Source organism: Caloenas nicobarica, chromosome 5 (assembly GCF_036013445.1).
Source record: "Caloenas nicobarica isolate bCalNic1 chromosome 5, bCalNic1.hap1, whole genome shotgun sequence".
Lineage (NCBI taxonomy): Eukaryota > Metazoa > Chordata > Aves > Columbiformes > Columbidae > Caloenas > Caloenas nicobarica.
This window is the reverse complement of record NC_088249.1, coordinates 23,046,807-23,063,531: the sequence shown is the minus strand read 5'-3', so window position 1 is coordinate 23,063,531 and position 16,725 is coordinate 23,046,807. Positions and strand designations below refer to the sequence as shown.

The 16,725-nt window shown below is 45.7% G+C and overlaps 1 protein-coding gene across 4 annotated transcripts in view; it reads left to right on the top strand.

Annotated features, from left to right (window-relative positions):
• Positions 1-16,725, top strand: part of ADCK1 (aarF domain containing kinase 1) — an 80,437-nt gene that overhangs the window by 39,048 nt on the left and 24,664 nt on the right. For all 4 annotated transcript variants that reach the window (XM_065635768.1, XM_065635769.1, XM_065635766.1 and 1 more), the window contains one exon: positions 14,597-14,755. In XM_065635768.1, the coding sequence (XP_065491840.1) occupies positions 14,597-14,755 (159 nt within the window). The remainder of the gene's footprint in view (positions 1-14,596; positions 14,756-16,725) is intronic.

Genomic DNA, 16,725 nt, shown 5'->3' with positions numbered 1-16,725 from the left:
CACAGCAGTTCTCTAGCCGTTGGCAGAAACCACCTCTCAGCACATGGGTAACCCTTCCAGTTGCAAACAATCACTGGAAATTGCTGCCTGTAACTGGGATTAATATTCCTGACGTGGCCTTCTCGCATGTGGAGAATTTCTGTGTGTCTCATTTACTTGTCAGTCTTTATGCATTTATGACATTGCAGGGTCTGGGCAGGGGCAGAAACACTGAGCTGCCATGTGGAGGGACTGGCTTGTGTTTCAAAGCCTGCTGCTAGTACACAGAAATATTCTTACTTGATGCTCTGATCTAGCCACAGGCTGGGTTTAGTATGCCTGATTTTTCTCTGGGGGAGCAGAGAATCCTATCATCTGCCTGCCTACTGATCTTTTAATATCCTACTTGATTCTGCCTGGTTAGCATCTCCTGTTTTCTTTCAGAATTTTATGTCTGCCCAGTTACTTTGCTCTTCACCCACTGAGAACATGAAAATATGATGCAGTGGGTCTGGTGACTTTTGGCAATAGGTTCTTCGTAGATGAAACAAATGACCTAAGATGAAAGAAGGAGTTATTGGGCTGGACCTTGGCATATCTGCATTTTCCTAACACACAGAATAGACACATAGCATTTTTATGAATTTTGAAGATGTATAGTGATCTAGTAAGCTCTGTTTTATGGCACTTCTGGGATCTGTCTGAGCTCCTGATTCCATGGAAGAATGCTGAGCTATAGAAAGCACTTCAGCCTTGCCTGCAGGTTCTCCTCCCTGTGAAAAAGCTGCTATGGGTCAGAACATTGGAAATTCTCCTCATGGGAATCCTCACACTCAACATACTTTTATGTTTTGAGAATTGAAGCAAAAATCTGGATTTCAGGAGCCTCAAAGGTCTTTCCACCATGATTAAGCAAAGTGTGTCAGTCCCTAGTAGGCAGGCCAGCCTGAGAGAAGGGAAGTTTTCTCATTTTCTCTTTGGAAATCAAATTATGTTTGTGAATATTAAGCACATTTTTCACTTATTTTTTGTAAGCTTTGCAGTGCTTTGGCTTTATAGGATGTGTGGTTCCGAGCCAAACCTGTGAAGCTGTCTGTGACAACTGAAGCAATAAACTCACATGACCTATTGTTTGTGCTAGGAGAGCTCAGCTGAAGCAAACCCATGAGTTTTTCCCTTACAAAGCTCACATAACCACTCCGTCTCAAATTGGCAAGTTCTTGGAAGAGGCAGTTCAGCACCAACCCTTCCAAATTTCAAATTATTAGTAGAAAATATACATTAGTTGGCTCACTTCAGATGATGAATGAAATTGAGGTGGTATCAGTTGTGAGTAGAGAACAAAGCTAATTTTCCCAAACACCTTATGGGATGTAACTGATTGGTTCAGGTCTATTAACTGTTATTCCCATTTATCAAGAAAGGCTGGATGGAGGCTAGAACAATTAAAATTACCAGGGCTTGTTAAGAGGGGTTACACTAAAAAAGTCTTTCCATGTAACTTTTGCTGCCCTATCCTTTGTGAGCTGCTAGTGTCTCTGCCCTGGCTGCCTTCCTCTTTTTTATTGTTTTGTTCTGTTTAAAGGAGCTGTGAGGCTGATACTTAATGGCATATCCTGTCAAAGGTCTTTACTAATCCCTTGCAATCATCAGAACCAGCTCAGGAATTACAGATTGGCTGCTCCAAACACTGGGTGGTTCTCGGTGAGTGATGAGGCAGGAAGGGAAGAGTATGGACTGTACTGGTTCTGTGAGCCTTATCTCTCTGTTGACTATACAACTGATGACAGTGTGTTGGGTTGAGCATCTCCAGTGACGGTGTTCTGTGCCCGATGAAGGAGAAGATGCAGCCTGACCAGTAGCAGGCTCTGGGCTACTCTCTTCTGGCTCTGCTCTCCACAGGGCATGTCTGGAGAGGATCTCAGTCCTTGGTTCTTCTTTGGTGAGGTAGCTCTGCAGGTTATGACGAGGTGTTTTTTGAGATGGGTGCCCCTGCTTACATTAAATAGAAACAACCAAACTGTTTTACCTCATCCACAGGAGCCCAATGGTTTTGAACCATAGGAAATGGAGCTAGATACCAGGTGGTGTTTAGAGGGTCCCTGTCCTGTTCCTATTCCAGGGTCTGACTCTGTTGCTCCATCTGTTTTTGAGCTGCATCAGCCCTAGGGGGGGAAGTAGGGCAGATGGATTCTGGCTCTAGAATAGTGGGTTGGTGGATTGCTTGGAAATGCATGTGAATGAAACAAAATTAACCCTCTACCTTTGTTTCCTTAGCCCACTTTTCTCCTTTTAACAACCTCTAGCAGTACACCCCAGGGGTGCCAGCGGAGAACTTCAAGGTGGAAGACAAATGAGGTCTTTCCCAATGCACCCCGGACTAGCAGCCATTCCCTTTGCAATGCTTGTCACCCTGCAGTGGCAGCAGCAATGTTAGGCCTGTAAGTGTGGTTGATTTATGTTAACTTTTGAAACGATAATGTTTAATCTGTAAAGTGCTAATCTATTTTTTATGTTGATTATGAATAGGCCAGCTGTGCCTACTTTCCTATTCATAGAGTTTAGCGAACAAGCCCATTTCACAGGCTGGGTTTGGAGGGTGATTTACATGAGAGCAGACACTGCTGTAAGGAGAGTAAATCAGCTGAGTTACATCACTGAACCAGGGACCTGGTAGCCCAACAAGAAGATCTGGGGGCAAGGGAAAAAACATGGGAGGAAGAGAAGGAAGAGACAGGAAATAAATAAATCGTGGAAGGAGCAGATGGATCAGAGCAGAGACGTGAAAAGTAGGGGAAGTATGGGCAGGAGAAGAAAGGAGAGGTTGATATTCAGACAGTAGATTGACAAGAAGGAAGCAGAAAATGATGTGGCTGACTTAGGACAGGACTTCCCTCTCTGGATCAGTGCAGAAAGCTCTGGGCTCCAGCGTTTGTAGGACTGGTCATTAGGGGATGCACAGAACCTCTTCCCCAGCATGGCGCCAGTGATGCTGTTGACAGAGGTGGTTGTGGATTTAATTTGCCCTGCAGTTGGCTCTCTCAAATGACTTTCCTGGATCTCTGGACATTTTTTCTGAGAGTAGGCTGCAAAGGATACAAACTCCAGGGTCCCATCCAAATGTCTTTATAAGTTATTCTACCTTGACTTCTCTTGACCCCCTGCACCTTGTCCTCTGTGGCGTGGACTGCTGTACATCTGTGCCTCTGGCACCCAGCAAGGCACAGTCAGCACCAGTAATGGGCTTATGAGCTTTACATCTTTGGCAGGGCTTTACTACCTTTTTAGCATCTTTCTTCTAACGTAGTGACCTCATTATATCTCTTTCTTGATATTAATTAAATTCAGGCAGAGCTGCCCACATCTGCCAGGCTACATGTACTTCCACGTCCACATCAGATCCTCACTCCTACTTCTCTGTCCTATTACTCTGGAGCAATGCTGTGCTTTAATAAAACATTGTCACGCTTGCATCGATGTAATTATGACTAAAGCCTGAGGAAGGGACATAGCTGGGCAGAATCTGGCTGGGACCGGGCTTTGCCCTCTGTGCGTTTTCGTTGTACTGTGCCTCTGTCCACCCTGGTGACAGGCTGCTGGATTGTGCAATGCTGCTTCTGTCATTCCCTCTCTTTGTCCCAGGCTTTTCCCCTCATCCCTTTCTGAGAAGGCACATAAAAGCATTCCATATTGTATTCATGGGAGTATGCCTCTCTTTCTCTCTCCATTTCAGGAGCTGGAACAGAAGGGTTTGTCAGTGTAACATATACTCACATATATGCAGTGCTGTCCTGCCAGGTATGGGCCCTGCAACGCAGCCCTCTGCTCCCCCGGCACACCTTGCCTCTGCCCACACACACAAACACCTGTCCTGGCTCTGTTCTTCACTGGCCTCTCTGTGGCTGGAGGATTTTTGCCTGCCATTCCCCGCACAAGCTGTGCACATTAATGCACTGCCCCATGCCTCCTGCTTAACTTTGCACAGGCCCTGGCCCAGCTTTGCTTGCTGATCAGTGGCTTGTAGCCCACCTCCTCCAGGCATATACCCCCAGCCATCCCCTCACAACTCTCTGTATAGTCACACAAACCCACCCACAGACATTTCTCCCCCACCACCCTTTCTCTCTTACTTGTCTCAAAGCCCCCAGACTTTCAAAGCTGAATCAAAGGCATTTGAGATGAGGCACAGGTGATGGGTGTTCCCGAAGATCCCTATATATCCTCAGGCTCTGGCAGCTGGTTATTTCTCACAGGACTGCCACTGTTGTGCAGGCTTACTGCTGACAGGGCTCTTGGGGCAACTCTGCAGTCCTCAGCAGAGCCTCCCTCTGCTGGGCTGTGAGTAACACGGAGCCTGTTTGTTGTGGGTCTCTTGACCCTTTCCTACCTGGGCTTCAGGCAGTGTGTGGCAGGGATGTGTTTATGCCTGGAGTCAAAGTGGTCTTGACAATTTATTTGCTTCTGAGTACTTTCTTAAATCTTACCTTCTTGCTTGATGTGGCAACTGGGCCTGTCTCTTTGGCACTTTGGGGGAGGTTTCATCTTGATATGGGAAAGAAATGTTTTACATTGAGAACGATCAGTCAGGGGAACAACCTTTCCCAGGGACATGGTAAAGTCCTCACCACTGGAGGTTGGACAGGGTGCTAGGTAATCTCATCTAGGCTCCCTTTCTCCTAAAAGATTGGACCAGATGATCTTTTGAGGTCCCTTTCAACCCAGCCTGTTCTATTGATTTGATGTTTCTTTCTAAATGTGCTGTCTTTGCAGCAGGCTGCTGGAATCCACATGGATAATATGTCATTTGGGAATATGTCTGCAGGAATTCAGTCAAAGGCTTCTTAGTCTGTTGGGGACCAGCATGTGTCTTACTATGTGTGTGGCTCAAGAGAAATGGAAACTTTGGGGGGGACTGGGGGAGAACAGTTGGATTGTTTTTACCTGTCCCTTGTGAGCGTTGGTACTGGATGTCTAGTACTAGATTCAGATCTGGCCTGGAAATAAGATTGGGAGGGAGGTCAGTGTTGATGGCAGGGCCAGGGCTGCAGATGGACTTGACTGGAAGTTGCTGACATTCTCTGTTGTGATGAGAAGGGAGAAGGAGGAATGGTTTGAGTGGGAAGATTAGGAACTGTGCTTTAGCTGTGTTGAATGAGAACAGAGGGATGAGTATCTGTAAGAAGACATCTGAGAGACAGGCTGAAGTTGTAGTTTGACTAGAAGCAGGCTGACCTAGAGTACAGAGGTAGAACTACGAGTCACCAGAAAGGAGGTGGGAATTTTATGTGAGCTATTAGCCAGATGCAGTGGTGGGGGTATGACCTGTGGGCAGAGCTTTGTGGAGCATCTCCAGAAAGCTGGGAAATGGGTGAAGAAGCTGCTCAGACATGCTAGCAGAACCTTAGAAAAGCAGAAGGGTAAGGAAACTACCCCATTCCTTAGGAACTACAGAGGTGTTCCTGCTTTATTAGCAGGGTGCTGAAGAGCTGCAGGCAACACAGTAAAGCCTCAAAGATCTCAGCAGAAAGGGGCCACTACTGGTCCTCCTGAACCATGGAATAAGAGAGCCCTTTTGGGCAGATGGGATGCAGGAGGAAGTTTACTGGCAGCAGAGTTGTCTTCTGCTGTACCCTCACTGCACACTGGTGTAACAACTGAGCACCTCCTTTATTAGCAGGGGAGAAAGATAAGGGAAGAGAGAGTTCTTTCAATTAAAACACAAAAAATGGCTGGGTGTGGAGAAGTTGTGTGCTCTTGAAGGGCTGTGATTCCAATCTGTCTCAATGATTGACAAGTGTGTCTCCATCGTCACAGACGGGAAATAATATTTCTCCAAAAAGATAGAGAGAAAAGAGTGGATTTAATGAGCATCGTTCAAGTAGGAGACAGCTCAAGATAAAAGAGCAAATTAAGGTAAAGGGGAGCATTTGTGTGTGCAAGGGGAGGGCAGGGAATGTGGGGCAGGTTGGAGTATTTGCACCGTAGCCTGCGCTATTGGAGGCAATAAGTAGTTCACAAGTCACTACTTTGTTTTTCAGCATGAAGGAATGGAAGGAAGCGAACAGGGATATATAATATATATATATATGCATGCCTCAACTTTGGTCTGTGCATTTTGCATAGACTACAAGATGCTTATATCATGCAAAATAGAGTGCACAGTGACAATATTTAGTGTGCACTTTGAGAGATGATGGTTTTCCACAAGCATGTGGTATCCACACTCTCTGGTTCAGGAAACACTGGCTGCTGTTGAAGGCAAGTCACAGACAGACTGGGGAAATTTTGATTTCAGTGGTGCAAAGTGCAAGGTTCTTCCACCTTCCAGCCTGTCTTAGGGGAATGAACTGGACTTGCAGCTTAAAATGATGATGCAACTTCCAACAGCAAAATCTTTCCCTTGGTAATGGACATTTTGGAAAGAAATTGTTTCTTGGAATTTAATTCTGAGCATGGAATTAGAGGCGTGGGAGGAAGCTGTCTGCATTGTCTGAAATGAAGTACTTTTACCAGGAGTAATGTTCACACTGGTAGGTGGTTTAGAGACTTGTTCTGAGACATGCTAGCTCTGCTGTTTCTTCTCTCTGGTTTGTTATAGGTGCCTGTGCTACCAAAGATGTTGTGCTAGGCCTGCAGATGAAGTCTCGACTCCTCTTTCCTACTATCTAGCTTGATATCTACCTTATGTCAGAAGTCTGATGTGCAGTCTCTCTGCTTTCAGAGTGCTTTGTGAAACCAGCACCTGGAGAAAGAACAGCTGAATACAGCTAAGCATGGAAGAGGTTGTGGTGATGCTAGTAGAAAACTTGCAGAACTCCGACTGTTGAAAGCATTGGCTCTCAGAGCGCTGAGCTAGTCTCTTAATCTTAGCATCCTGTGTCTCTGGAAGGTGGTAAAACACCTAATAGATTAATTAATGAAAAACATTTATCTCCTTGTGACAGTCAGGAGGATTAGGTTCCCGTCTGGTTGTGGGAATCCTTGCTTTTATTGGACTGAATATTGTTCGTTTGTGGGAGCCACGAGTAAGTGGCTCACCTTTCGGAAAGACGGGAGATGAGGTTCACCTCTCAGGTAGGGTCTATCAGCTCTGTCTGCTCCTTGCTGTTACTGCTTGTTGTAGCTGTCACTGCTGAGATTGGTTTCGATCCAGGATGAGTGATATTCTCAGACAGTTCTGCCTCGTCTTAAAGATCTGACTTTACTTAGCAAAATAAATGAAGATGCCATGTCTGTGTCTGAACACAGACTATTAAGCAGGAGTCATGAGGGATGGAATAAAACGTGCTTTTCCTCAAAGTACAGCTCTGTAACAATTATAGGTACTATAGCAAGTAGACTGATACTGTTGCTGTACAGCTCAGTGGATGGACGAGATGAAAGCAAGGGTAACTTTATGTAGGATTTCTCACTGCTTTTCTATCCAGAAAAGACTATAGAAAGAAGACAGTAAGTGAGCAGAACGGGGAGAGACCAGGATTCTAGGTATCAGGCAGTGGATGAGTGAGCCGGCTTTGGTCTCCAGATGATGGGATCAAGGACTCTTCCTTTAGCAGAGTTAATTTTCTGTAACATTCATGACTTTGTGACTGAGATGCTCAGCGGCATAGCTGGTAGTGGGCTGCGGAGTACCAAAGTGGTACCAGGGAGAAATAAAAGGAAAAGATGAACTTTGTACCCCGTTTGGCTCACAGTCCTTTCCCAGAAGAAAGGCTGATGGACAGTCCTGGCTTTGTGCTATTGTGGTGCAATGTTAGCAGTGATTAACCAAGTTAGCAGTTATTGGTACACCACGAGCAAATGTATACCATTGGCAGGTGAAGTTACTTGTCTGTGGCTGTGTATGTAATAACTGCTTGTATTATACAGATAGGTTTTTAAAAAGATATTAAAGTTACAAATTTGGTCTTGAGAAATTAGATAAGGGCAGATTAATAGCTGACTGGACAGCCCTAATTCTGCTCACCCATGCATGAGCTCTGTGACATGGTGTGGCCCATATCACATGGGATATCAGGGAGAGCCCATGTTAGGGCTCAGCTGTTCCAAATTCTAGGCAGGCACCTTAACACACATCTCCCCTTGAAATGGACCGCGTTGGTTTGCCATTCTGTGCACTGAAAGATGCAGGGATTTTGTGTAATAAGCCATATATAATTGTTTCAGTGCATCAGAATACACAGATACCTTTTACCTGTATTCATTTGGATGCAGTTTATACCTCTATACACATGCACATTTACATGTATAAGTTATATGAACACTAGGGAATCCATTCAGAAGAAAACCACTATTCTGCATATATCTACGATAATATTAAAAATATTGAGTTGATAAATACATGTTCATGACAGATGCATTTAGGAACCATCAATTAGGCTTGGCATTCATTAGGTGGGGAGAAGTCCAATCAGATTTCACTGACTCAACAAAGCCGCCTATAAATTGTGGGCTGTTTGTTCTGACGTTTGATGAATTATTCTTCATAATCCACTGTCTGCTGCGATAAATCTAATCTTTCAGTTTTTGCTGTTTTAATAATTCTCGGAGCAGCACTGTGACATTTTGTTTTCATAGAAGGGATAGAAAGGCTGGGACAATGGAAAAAACCCTCGTTTGCTGTCTGGGAAGTAGATCACTCTACTCCAAGGTAACATTTTCTCATGCCTAGAGCTCTGGTCTGTCAGACTTGCAGGGATCAGTGAGTCCTTGGTGCCATGGACAGTTACGTGTATGTTCTTTAAAAGATGACCAGCCTAGGATGAGGTTCACATCCCTTGGACCTAGTCCAGCAAAGGCATTCAGATTTCTGAGAGCAATGGAGTCCTAGTGTCAATCAAGCAAATTCCAAAAGTTCTGGGAGCCACAGGCCTTAGAAATGCTGTATCAGACACAGAACTAAGTAACTCTTCAGCTATTCTGCCACATGGAATTGAGGGGACATTGTACTAGGCACTGTTAAGATGGCAGATGCAACACCCAAAATTTCCTTGGGAACCCTGCTCTCTTCCCAGGGCGGTGTTGTGTTGCTCTGTTTTCCAGCAAGCTCATGAGTCCCATTATCCCACTGCACCACCCGTGCTCTCTCGACTGGGAGGCTGCAGGCAGCATTATCACAGCACAAGGAGATATGCAACATTTACCTACCGTAATCACTTTCTTGCTGTCACCTTCTGCCATGGACCTGTCTCCCAACCGTATGATCCCCTTTGTCTTGAATGGATTTATACCAGCTTCCCCATGTGCATCTTCCTGTGCTGCTGCATGGCATCAGAACGGGAGGAGGCTGTGAGCTGCTCCTTGCCATCGCAACACGATGCTGCTGTTAATGGAGCTCTGTTGCATCACGACCTGTGATGAGTATCCTGGAGGCAAGAAGTTCAAGTTAATCCTGTGTTGCCTACTCAGCCCCTTCTGAAATAGCAGGATATCTCATAGATTGCTATCTCCAAATACAAAATGCAAGATTTGGGAGCAATTACAGTGTGCTGTGATCAGAAGAGGAGATCTGCTGTGATATTGTGCTTGAGGTTTTAAGTGTTTCAGTTTGCATTGCTTTTTTGGTGATAAGAGAACAGCATCATCACTGTTGGGCCCCTTTTTGTGGATTATTTTGAGTGGCTGTGATTGGTGAAGCTGTGGAGCACCGTGAAGTGTCTGGAAATGGCCTGTGTCAGAGATGGTCTCAGCTCCTGCTGCATGTTTCCCAGATGTGCCAGACTCTGGCACAACCACCTGACATGGGCATATTTGCACTCAGTTCTGGAATATTAACCATACTTTTGATAACAGAAGCACCTTTATTGTCTGAAAGTTGTATGACAGATGTTTCATGAAGACACACTGTTACCAGAGCTCAAGGTTTACCGTGGAGACTGGACCACTTCCAGCTCTGGTTCTTCCATACCCTTTGCACTCTCAGAAACTCACAGGGTCTATCAGTAACTTTCTAGGCTGTCAAACAGCAACTGAGTCCCAGGCTAGCAGCAGGTGAAACAATTCCTCCATTCTCCATCCTGTTGTCATGGAGACTGGTCAGTCTGGTGGGAAGAGCTTCTGGAGAACATAAGGATGACTGTACAGATCAGACCAAAAGCTGAAGCCTACCACTCTACCTCCAACTGTAGCCAGTGTTGGCTAAGGGGCAAAGGCTATGAAAGCATGGCAGGCATACAGTTAAGTTACATCTGGCAATCTTGCGTGTTAATTGACAATTTGCTGCTCACGAGTTCTGTGGAGTGAATGAGCATTCCCAATTCCGTTGTCCGTGACAGAAGTGATTTTAAAGAGCTCTGTGACATTCCCTCCCCATTGTCTCTCTTTCCAGGCTGAAGAGTCCTTTGAAGACTAAACAAGGCTGGGCTGTTGAGACACCTTCTGTTTGTGATTTTGCATCTCACTGCACCATAAATTTGTCCTGAACAGGCTGCTGACACTTGGCCACTGTTCATCTGCTGTGGCCACTATGGGAGAGCAGAGCCACCACGTCCCACATGGGATGTGTTATGGAGTGCTGGGCCAGGAAGGGGCTCCATGACAGTCTCCATGGTACTTTGTTAGCAGCCTTTCTGGAACAGGGAACAGACCTCTCTGTGGAGTGGGCAGGTTGAGACCAGGCAGTAATATTTGATCATTTGCTGCAGCACATGGATATAAAAAAGTTGGGATTAATAGGCAGTATATTTCAAAAGAAATTAGCTAGCAAGACATGCACATTTAACGTTTATGGTTTGGAGATTAAGATGTCAGGCTGGAACTTCGGATATCTGGGTTAAATCCCAGCTCTGTCAAAGACTTCTCAGAACGTGCTGGGCAGGTCGTGTAAGGCAGTGCTTTCAGAAAGGACTCAGGATTTTGGAGCTTAAATCCAATTGACTTCCAGTAACTTCCTAAGTGTTTAAGGACAGGATTCACAAAAAATACCGAGGCATTCTGAAGCTCAGTGTTGTGGCATCAGCTGGTGTGCGCCACAGACCTGGGGCAGAGCAGCGTGTGTTTTGGGAAGGCACTTCATGTGAGGAGGCCTGTAGGTGACAGCTGGGGACTCCTGGAAAGCGTGAGTTTGTGCAGGGCCTGCGTTGGCTGTGCACCTCATACAATGCCACTCTGGGCTTAAGGGTGCAACCTCAGCACAAATACACACTAATAAGTGTCTAAGTAGACAAATCCTGCTAGAGCTTTTATATCACCTCCCTGAGATGTGAATACTAATACCAACAATCATGAAAAGATTTCGTATATATAAAATTAGATGAGCTTCATTCTTTAGAATTGAACAGTTCAGGCTGTGTTTCCAGCCAGTGAAGTACGTTGACGTGTTCATTTGCTGGTCAAGCACGGGCTGACGGGGAGCTGGCTGTGCAGGAGGCCAGTAAGAGAAACCACTGCCTGCAGGGACACAGCTCACCTGTACAGCTGTGAACCACAGCTGGCTGTCCTGCTCTTCTGAAGTTCCGAAGTTCCTTTTCTCTCTTTTAAACCTTTATTAAAACTGTCTGGAAACTATGCTTGTTTCATCTCCTGCCAGGATTACAGAGGGTCACAGCCAGTTTGATAAGGCCCTCTGAGACCAGCTGTGGCCTGAAAGAAGCTCAAGAGTTCCTTACGCACCATGTCAGCTGGGCTCTGACTGTCCCAGACCTTTGCTTGCTGATTATCCATCCTGGAAAGCATGGTTAGAGTATTTGTTAAGGGTGCTTATTAGCTGGGTGCTTGTGAGCCCTAAGAGCCTGCAGCCTGCTCCACGAACTCCCTGCCTGCAGGGAAGGGGTGCAGCCGCCTTCCCTCGGGAGGGACCCCACTCTCCGGCAGTGGTGTGGGAGCCTCGCTCACCTCTTCTCTGCTTCTATGTCATACAGCCTCTTGCTCGCTTTTGCCTGTCTGGGACACACAGCCTGCATCAGAGGCACAAGCTGCCTCCAGCGAGCTGCAAAAGGACAATTTCATAATGAATGAGGGCAATTTGCTAAGTGGGGGGTCCTGGAGCCCAGCCATAATTGTGCTGCTGCTTTATCTCAGCCTCACACCTGCTCATGTAATGGCCGGGCTGTGATCTGCTCCCTCCCCGATGTGCACGCTCTGCCCTTCAGTTCCCGGAGGAGCCATCAATTCTCCGTTGCATCCCTTCCCCTGCTGCCCACGCTGCAGCTTTTGGGTGCACACAGAGTCCCCCTTGAACTGCAGCAGGGCCACTGGGCTGCCTCTAATGGATGTGACTGCTAACCTGCCTTTCAAGTCCTAAATAACAAGTTTCTAAAAGAAATCCTTCTGCCCAAAAGAACTTCTAGAGACACCTGTCTTCAAATGATGTTTCCTTAGAAAACTTAGTCACACAAGAATATTGTAGATTTTATTCCTGCCAGAGGGAACATGTGCAGCTTTTATTTTTCCCCCTGCATGCTTTCAATATTGGTGAAAATGGTTAGATTGACAGCGTAGGCAATTAAAAAGCTTTTGAAATCCAGAGCAGATGGAATTTTATACAATTTCTATGTCATCTTACTATAAATGTACCTCACTGGATTCAGGCCAGTGAACTCCCAATTCTGTGCTTTAACCTTTGGAGGGTGTTGCCACCCTTATGACAGTATAGACTAGCAATATTGGCTGCTATTCTGTAAAGGGTACAGTCTCTTAATATGAACGATATAGGGTAGTAAGGGAGGTGAAGAAAGCCCCAGCTTGACCTCATGTGGCAAGTTCTCTGTTTGCATTTTGTCCTTTTTTATGGGATCTCGTAGCCCGACATGCTCCTGGGCACTTCAAGTCTCTTTGCCTTAATAGGTCCTCTCTTCCGTTGATAGACGAACTTCACACAAAGGTAAAACTCCTTGTGTCTTGAACGCATCCCCTGAGCCATCTGCCATCCAGTAGGTGCTTCTTTCTTTATACTAATCAGAAATGAGAATCTCAAAATTCAGAAGTGAGAGAAAAAAGAAAGGGTGGGGAGGAAAGAGAGAAAAACCTTTTTTTGTCTTAAGACAGAAATGTCAATAGGTTTGGATTATGGACCTGCTGTAATTAAAGAACACATAACTAGTTGTTTTTAAATGCAGTTGTTTTACTTAATTGATTTTGCTGCCAGGACCAAAGGGAATTAAATAAATAAATAGAATGCACCTTCCTAGTGAATTACTCGAGGCAGCTGAGTCTCTATTGGAACCTAATTGCTGCAAATGCTCCAGCTTGTTGCTAGCAATAGCTTTCTGTGGAAGGTGCCGGGAGAGGAGGAGTAGGGTAGTGTGGGAGGGGGCTCATTCCCTGGCAGCTGCATGAGGGAACAGGCTGCTCCTTGTATAGTATTTTTCTTCCTTGTCAGCAAAAAGAATATTCATTTAAAGCTTTGCATGAAGACTTTGCTTAGAAGGTCTTTATTCATATTTAATTACTAGTTCGTTGCAGCTCCCATGTTTAATTACCTTTTAAAAAGCAGGTTATAAAAATGCACTGACATTCTTTCTTTTCTGTTACTGCATAAATTATAGGCTTCTCAACTGCTCACCCAAAATCAGTCCAGCCTGTGGGAAGGGTTGGGCAGGTTCCCTTTGCTGACTTCTGGATACCTCAGAGCTTGTCTGCTCTTTGCTTTACAGAGCAGGACACAATCCCTTGACTAGTCTTGCGTGAACTAGCTCCATGCCTGAGCCACGAAAGCTCATTAGTGCTCCCTCGGGGATAATGGGCTGTGCGGAGGGGGCTGGCTGGGCAGCCAGGCTGGCAGCACACTGCTGGGGTAATGGTGCTTCCAGGGCCCAGTGCTGCACTGGCAGTCTCTAGCAGGGTGCTGTGTTATTCAGGGCAGATAGGCCCTTGCCTGTCTCTCATTGCCTCACCCATGTCTGTCTAGGTTTTTGCTTCCTGGACATCCCTCTGGTGAATCTACTTCTTCAACTTTCCTTTTAGGCTAGTCCTGAGTTTCATACCTAGAGCTGCTGATACTTTCCTGCCCGCATTGTGCTTTGCTGTCCCCATCTGGTGCTTTTTCTGAGCTGAGAGCACTGTTCACTTTTATTGGAGGCATGAGAAAGTTAATCACATAAAACTTGTTTTCAGGCCAAGTCATCAGAGGTGCAAACTGCAATTTTTGTCCCCCTGCCCTAAATCCAGTCCTTACCACTGCTCCTGGTCATGTGCCTAGCTTTCACCATGTAAACTTGCTGATGCTGCTGTAGTGCATGGGAACACACATGGTTTCAGGGGCTGACAGTGGGTAATATTAAATATCTGCAAAAGAATTACATGCAAAGAGACCGCTGTTGGCTTCTGTACTCAGTAACAGCCAAGGATGGTGACCATAATTGCTCCAACCAGTTTTCAGGACAGCCTGGAGAGGTCCCTCACGTGTTGCCTGGTCACCCTTTGTCCTAGATGAAATGTGCTGCTGGGGCTCTCTCTGCTGCAGGTTTCCATAAGCGGAGTATCTCCACGGCACTTCGGTGCTTGGCAGGCTTCACTAGGAGGCCAGGAAGTGACAAGGTTCAGGCAGGGGACAGAGGAAGGATAGAAGGGCTGAGCCTGCCCAGCTTCGGCATGTGCTATGTCTGGCCTGTGGGCAGGGCTTTCCTTGGTGTAGGCTCTGGCACCCCAAGCTAATGCCTCTTTTCTCTTCTCTTGGCAGATAAAGGAGCTGTTCCTGAGTTTTGAGGACACTCCCCTGGGAGCAGCATCACTAGCCCAGGTACACAAGGCGGTGCTGCAGGATGGGAGAACGGTGGCAGTGAAAATCCAGCACCCAAAGGTCCAAGCTCAGAGCTCCAAGGATATTTTGCTCATGGAGGTAAAAACACCTGTTGATCTTGACTTAAAGAGCAATTGCCATATTCACCGATGGTGTAAGCAGCTATGACAACACCATCCTGTAGCTTTGAAAGCTCCACAGAGATAAATGGTGTCTTACAGGAATAATACAGAAAGTTGGTGAGGATTGCAGTGAGGGTGACTGTGTGAATAGAGATGCTGAACAAGGGAGTAAGAGTGAAGGAAGATGGAAGGAGAAGACAGGTAAACATGAATGACATCTGGATAGGTCCATATGAGATGTAAAAACTGGAAAGTGATTCCTCAAGTCTTTCCTGCCTCTGTGCCTGTTAGCTGGTGGATTAAACTGGTCTCAGTTCCCCTTGCAGTCAGGGCTATGTGGCCAAGGAAAAATCATTCTCCATGATTAACATGTTTTTTCAGTTAAATTCCAGTGTGGATTCAGCAGTGGCTGAGCTTGCTGTGATTCAGTTGTATTTCTTGATCAGCTCCTTATCGCTGAGCTGATTCATGCTGGAAACAAAAACACTGAGATATGGAGAAGGTCACTGAACAGGGGCAGATGCACAAATGAGGGATTTGGCTAGGAAAAAAGTGTCAGTGCCTATGCCCTTTTCCTCTCCTGAATGGTGGGTACCACTCATGTTCCTTGTGCACTGCTGTAGCTTCTCCCAAACTTGTCAGTCTAGTCCATTGAAGGGAGGAACTGGAGAAAAGCTGTGGCACTGCTCTGCATTGCCGTAGTCAAAGATGCCAGTGGTATGGTACAATGCAGGAAATGGAGACAGGACTGAGATGGAGGAGAGGGGAAGGATTAGGTCTGTGAATGGCGTCCTAGTAAGACTTTATCTGTATGTATAGTACAGTAATGTGCCCGTCTGTTGACAGACAAGTATGGCCATGTGACTAAAAAGGGGAAGATTAAGCTGAGGGAGTTTGACACCCCTGGCTTAGAGGGCACTGCTGACATAATGACACACAGTTCTCCATCACAGGAGATCAGGAATCAAAGATCCTGCCTCAGAGGGCACATAACTAAAGCTTCTTCAGGCAGCTAAAACACCCTGCTTTGAGCAATCCTGGCTAGTCTGCAAAGAAACACAGCTGGTTCCAGCTAGAGCACATCAGTTTGCAGCTGAATATTTATTTTGAACTCATAGTGAAATAAATTTTTGGATTCAATAAAGATATCCCAGTAAAATGGGATATGTCTGTTTCGGTGCTGATTTGAAAACCAAGAACTGTTTCAACTCACTTTGGGTCCAGCTGTAGATTTGGGTTTAATTCAGGTCCTTTCCAGGACTGACTGCACTGGTGTGCCCAATGAGTTTGCTTGGGTGAGTCGTCACATGCGCAGCAGTTCTCGGGGGCTTATGGCATCCTTCACTCCTGCCCAGGACAGGGTGGCAGAAACTAAGCAGTCAAGGAAGAAGGATGTGCAAGATAATGAAAGACTGTGAGCCCAGGGCAATAAGAGGATAGTGAATGAATGATCCAAGACCTGTATCCACCTTGGGACATTTGCACTTTTAACAGTGAGTATAACAGAAAAAAAATCCCCTGTCACACTATGTTGCTCTGATTGCTGGTTACACTGGTAAGAAACATTTAAACAAATTATTTTAGAATTATTCCTGATCTTTTCTGGTTTTAGACTAATCCTTCTAGGAAACTTGAAACTAAAACAATGTATTTCTTTTTGGCTATTTAGTATTGTCCTTCCTCTACAAACAATCTGGTTTGCATCCTTGAGATCTGTTGTGTACACACAGCTATGGGATAGTATTATAACTCACAACATAACACATGCAGTCTTGTTTTTAAAGGGTCTCTTGTGGAGTGTTAGTCTGCATGCATCATCATATCCTTGTGTGGGACTGTTTTTGTGCAGGCCGCACTGAAAGCCAGATCATGTACACTGAGGTTCTGGTCCTTTAAGAATCAAACAGACATTGCAGCTAGGTAGAGGTTAATTTAAATATTGATGGA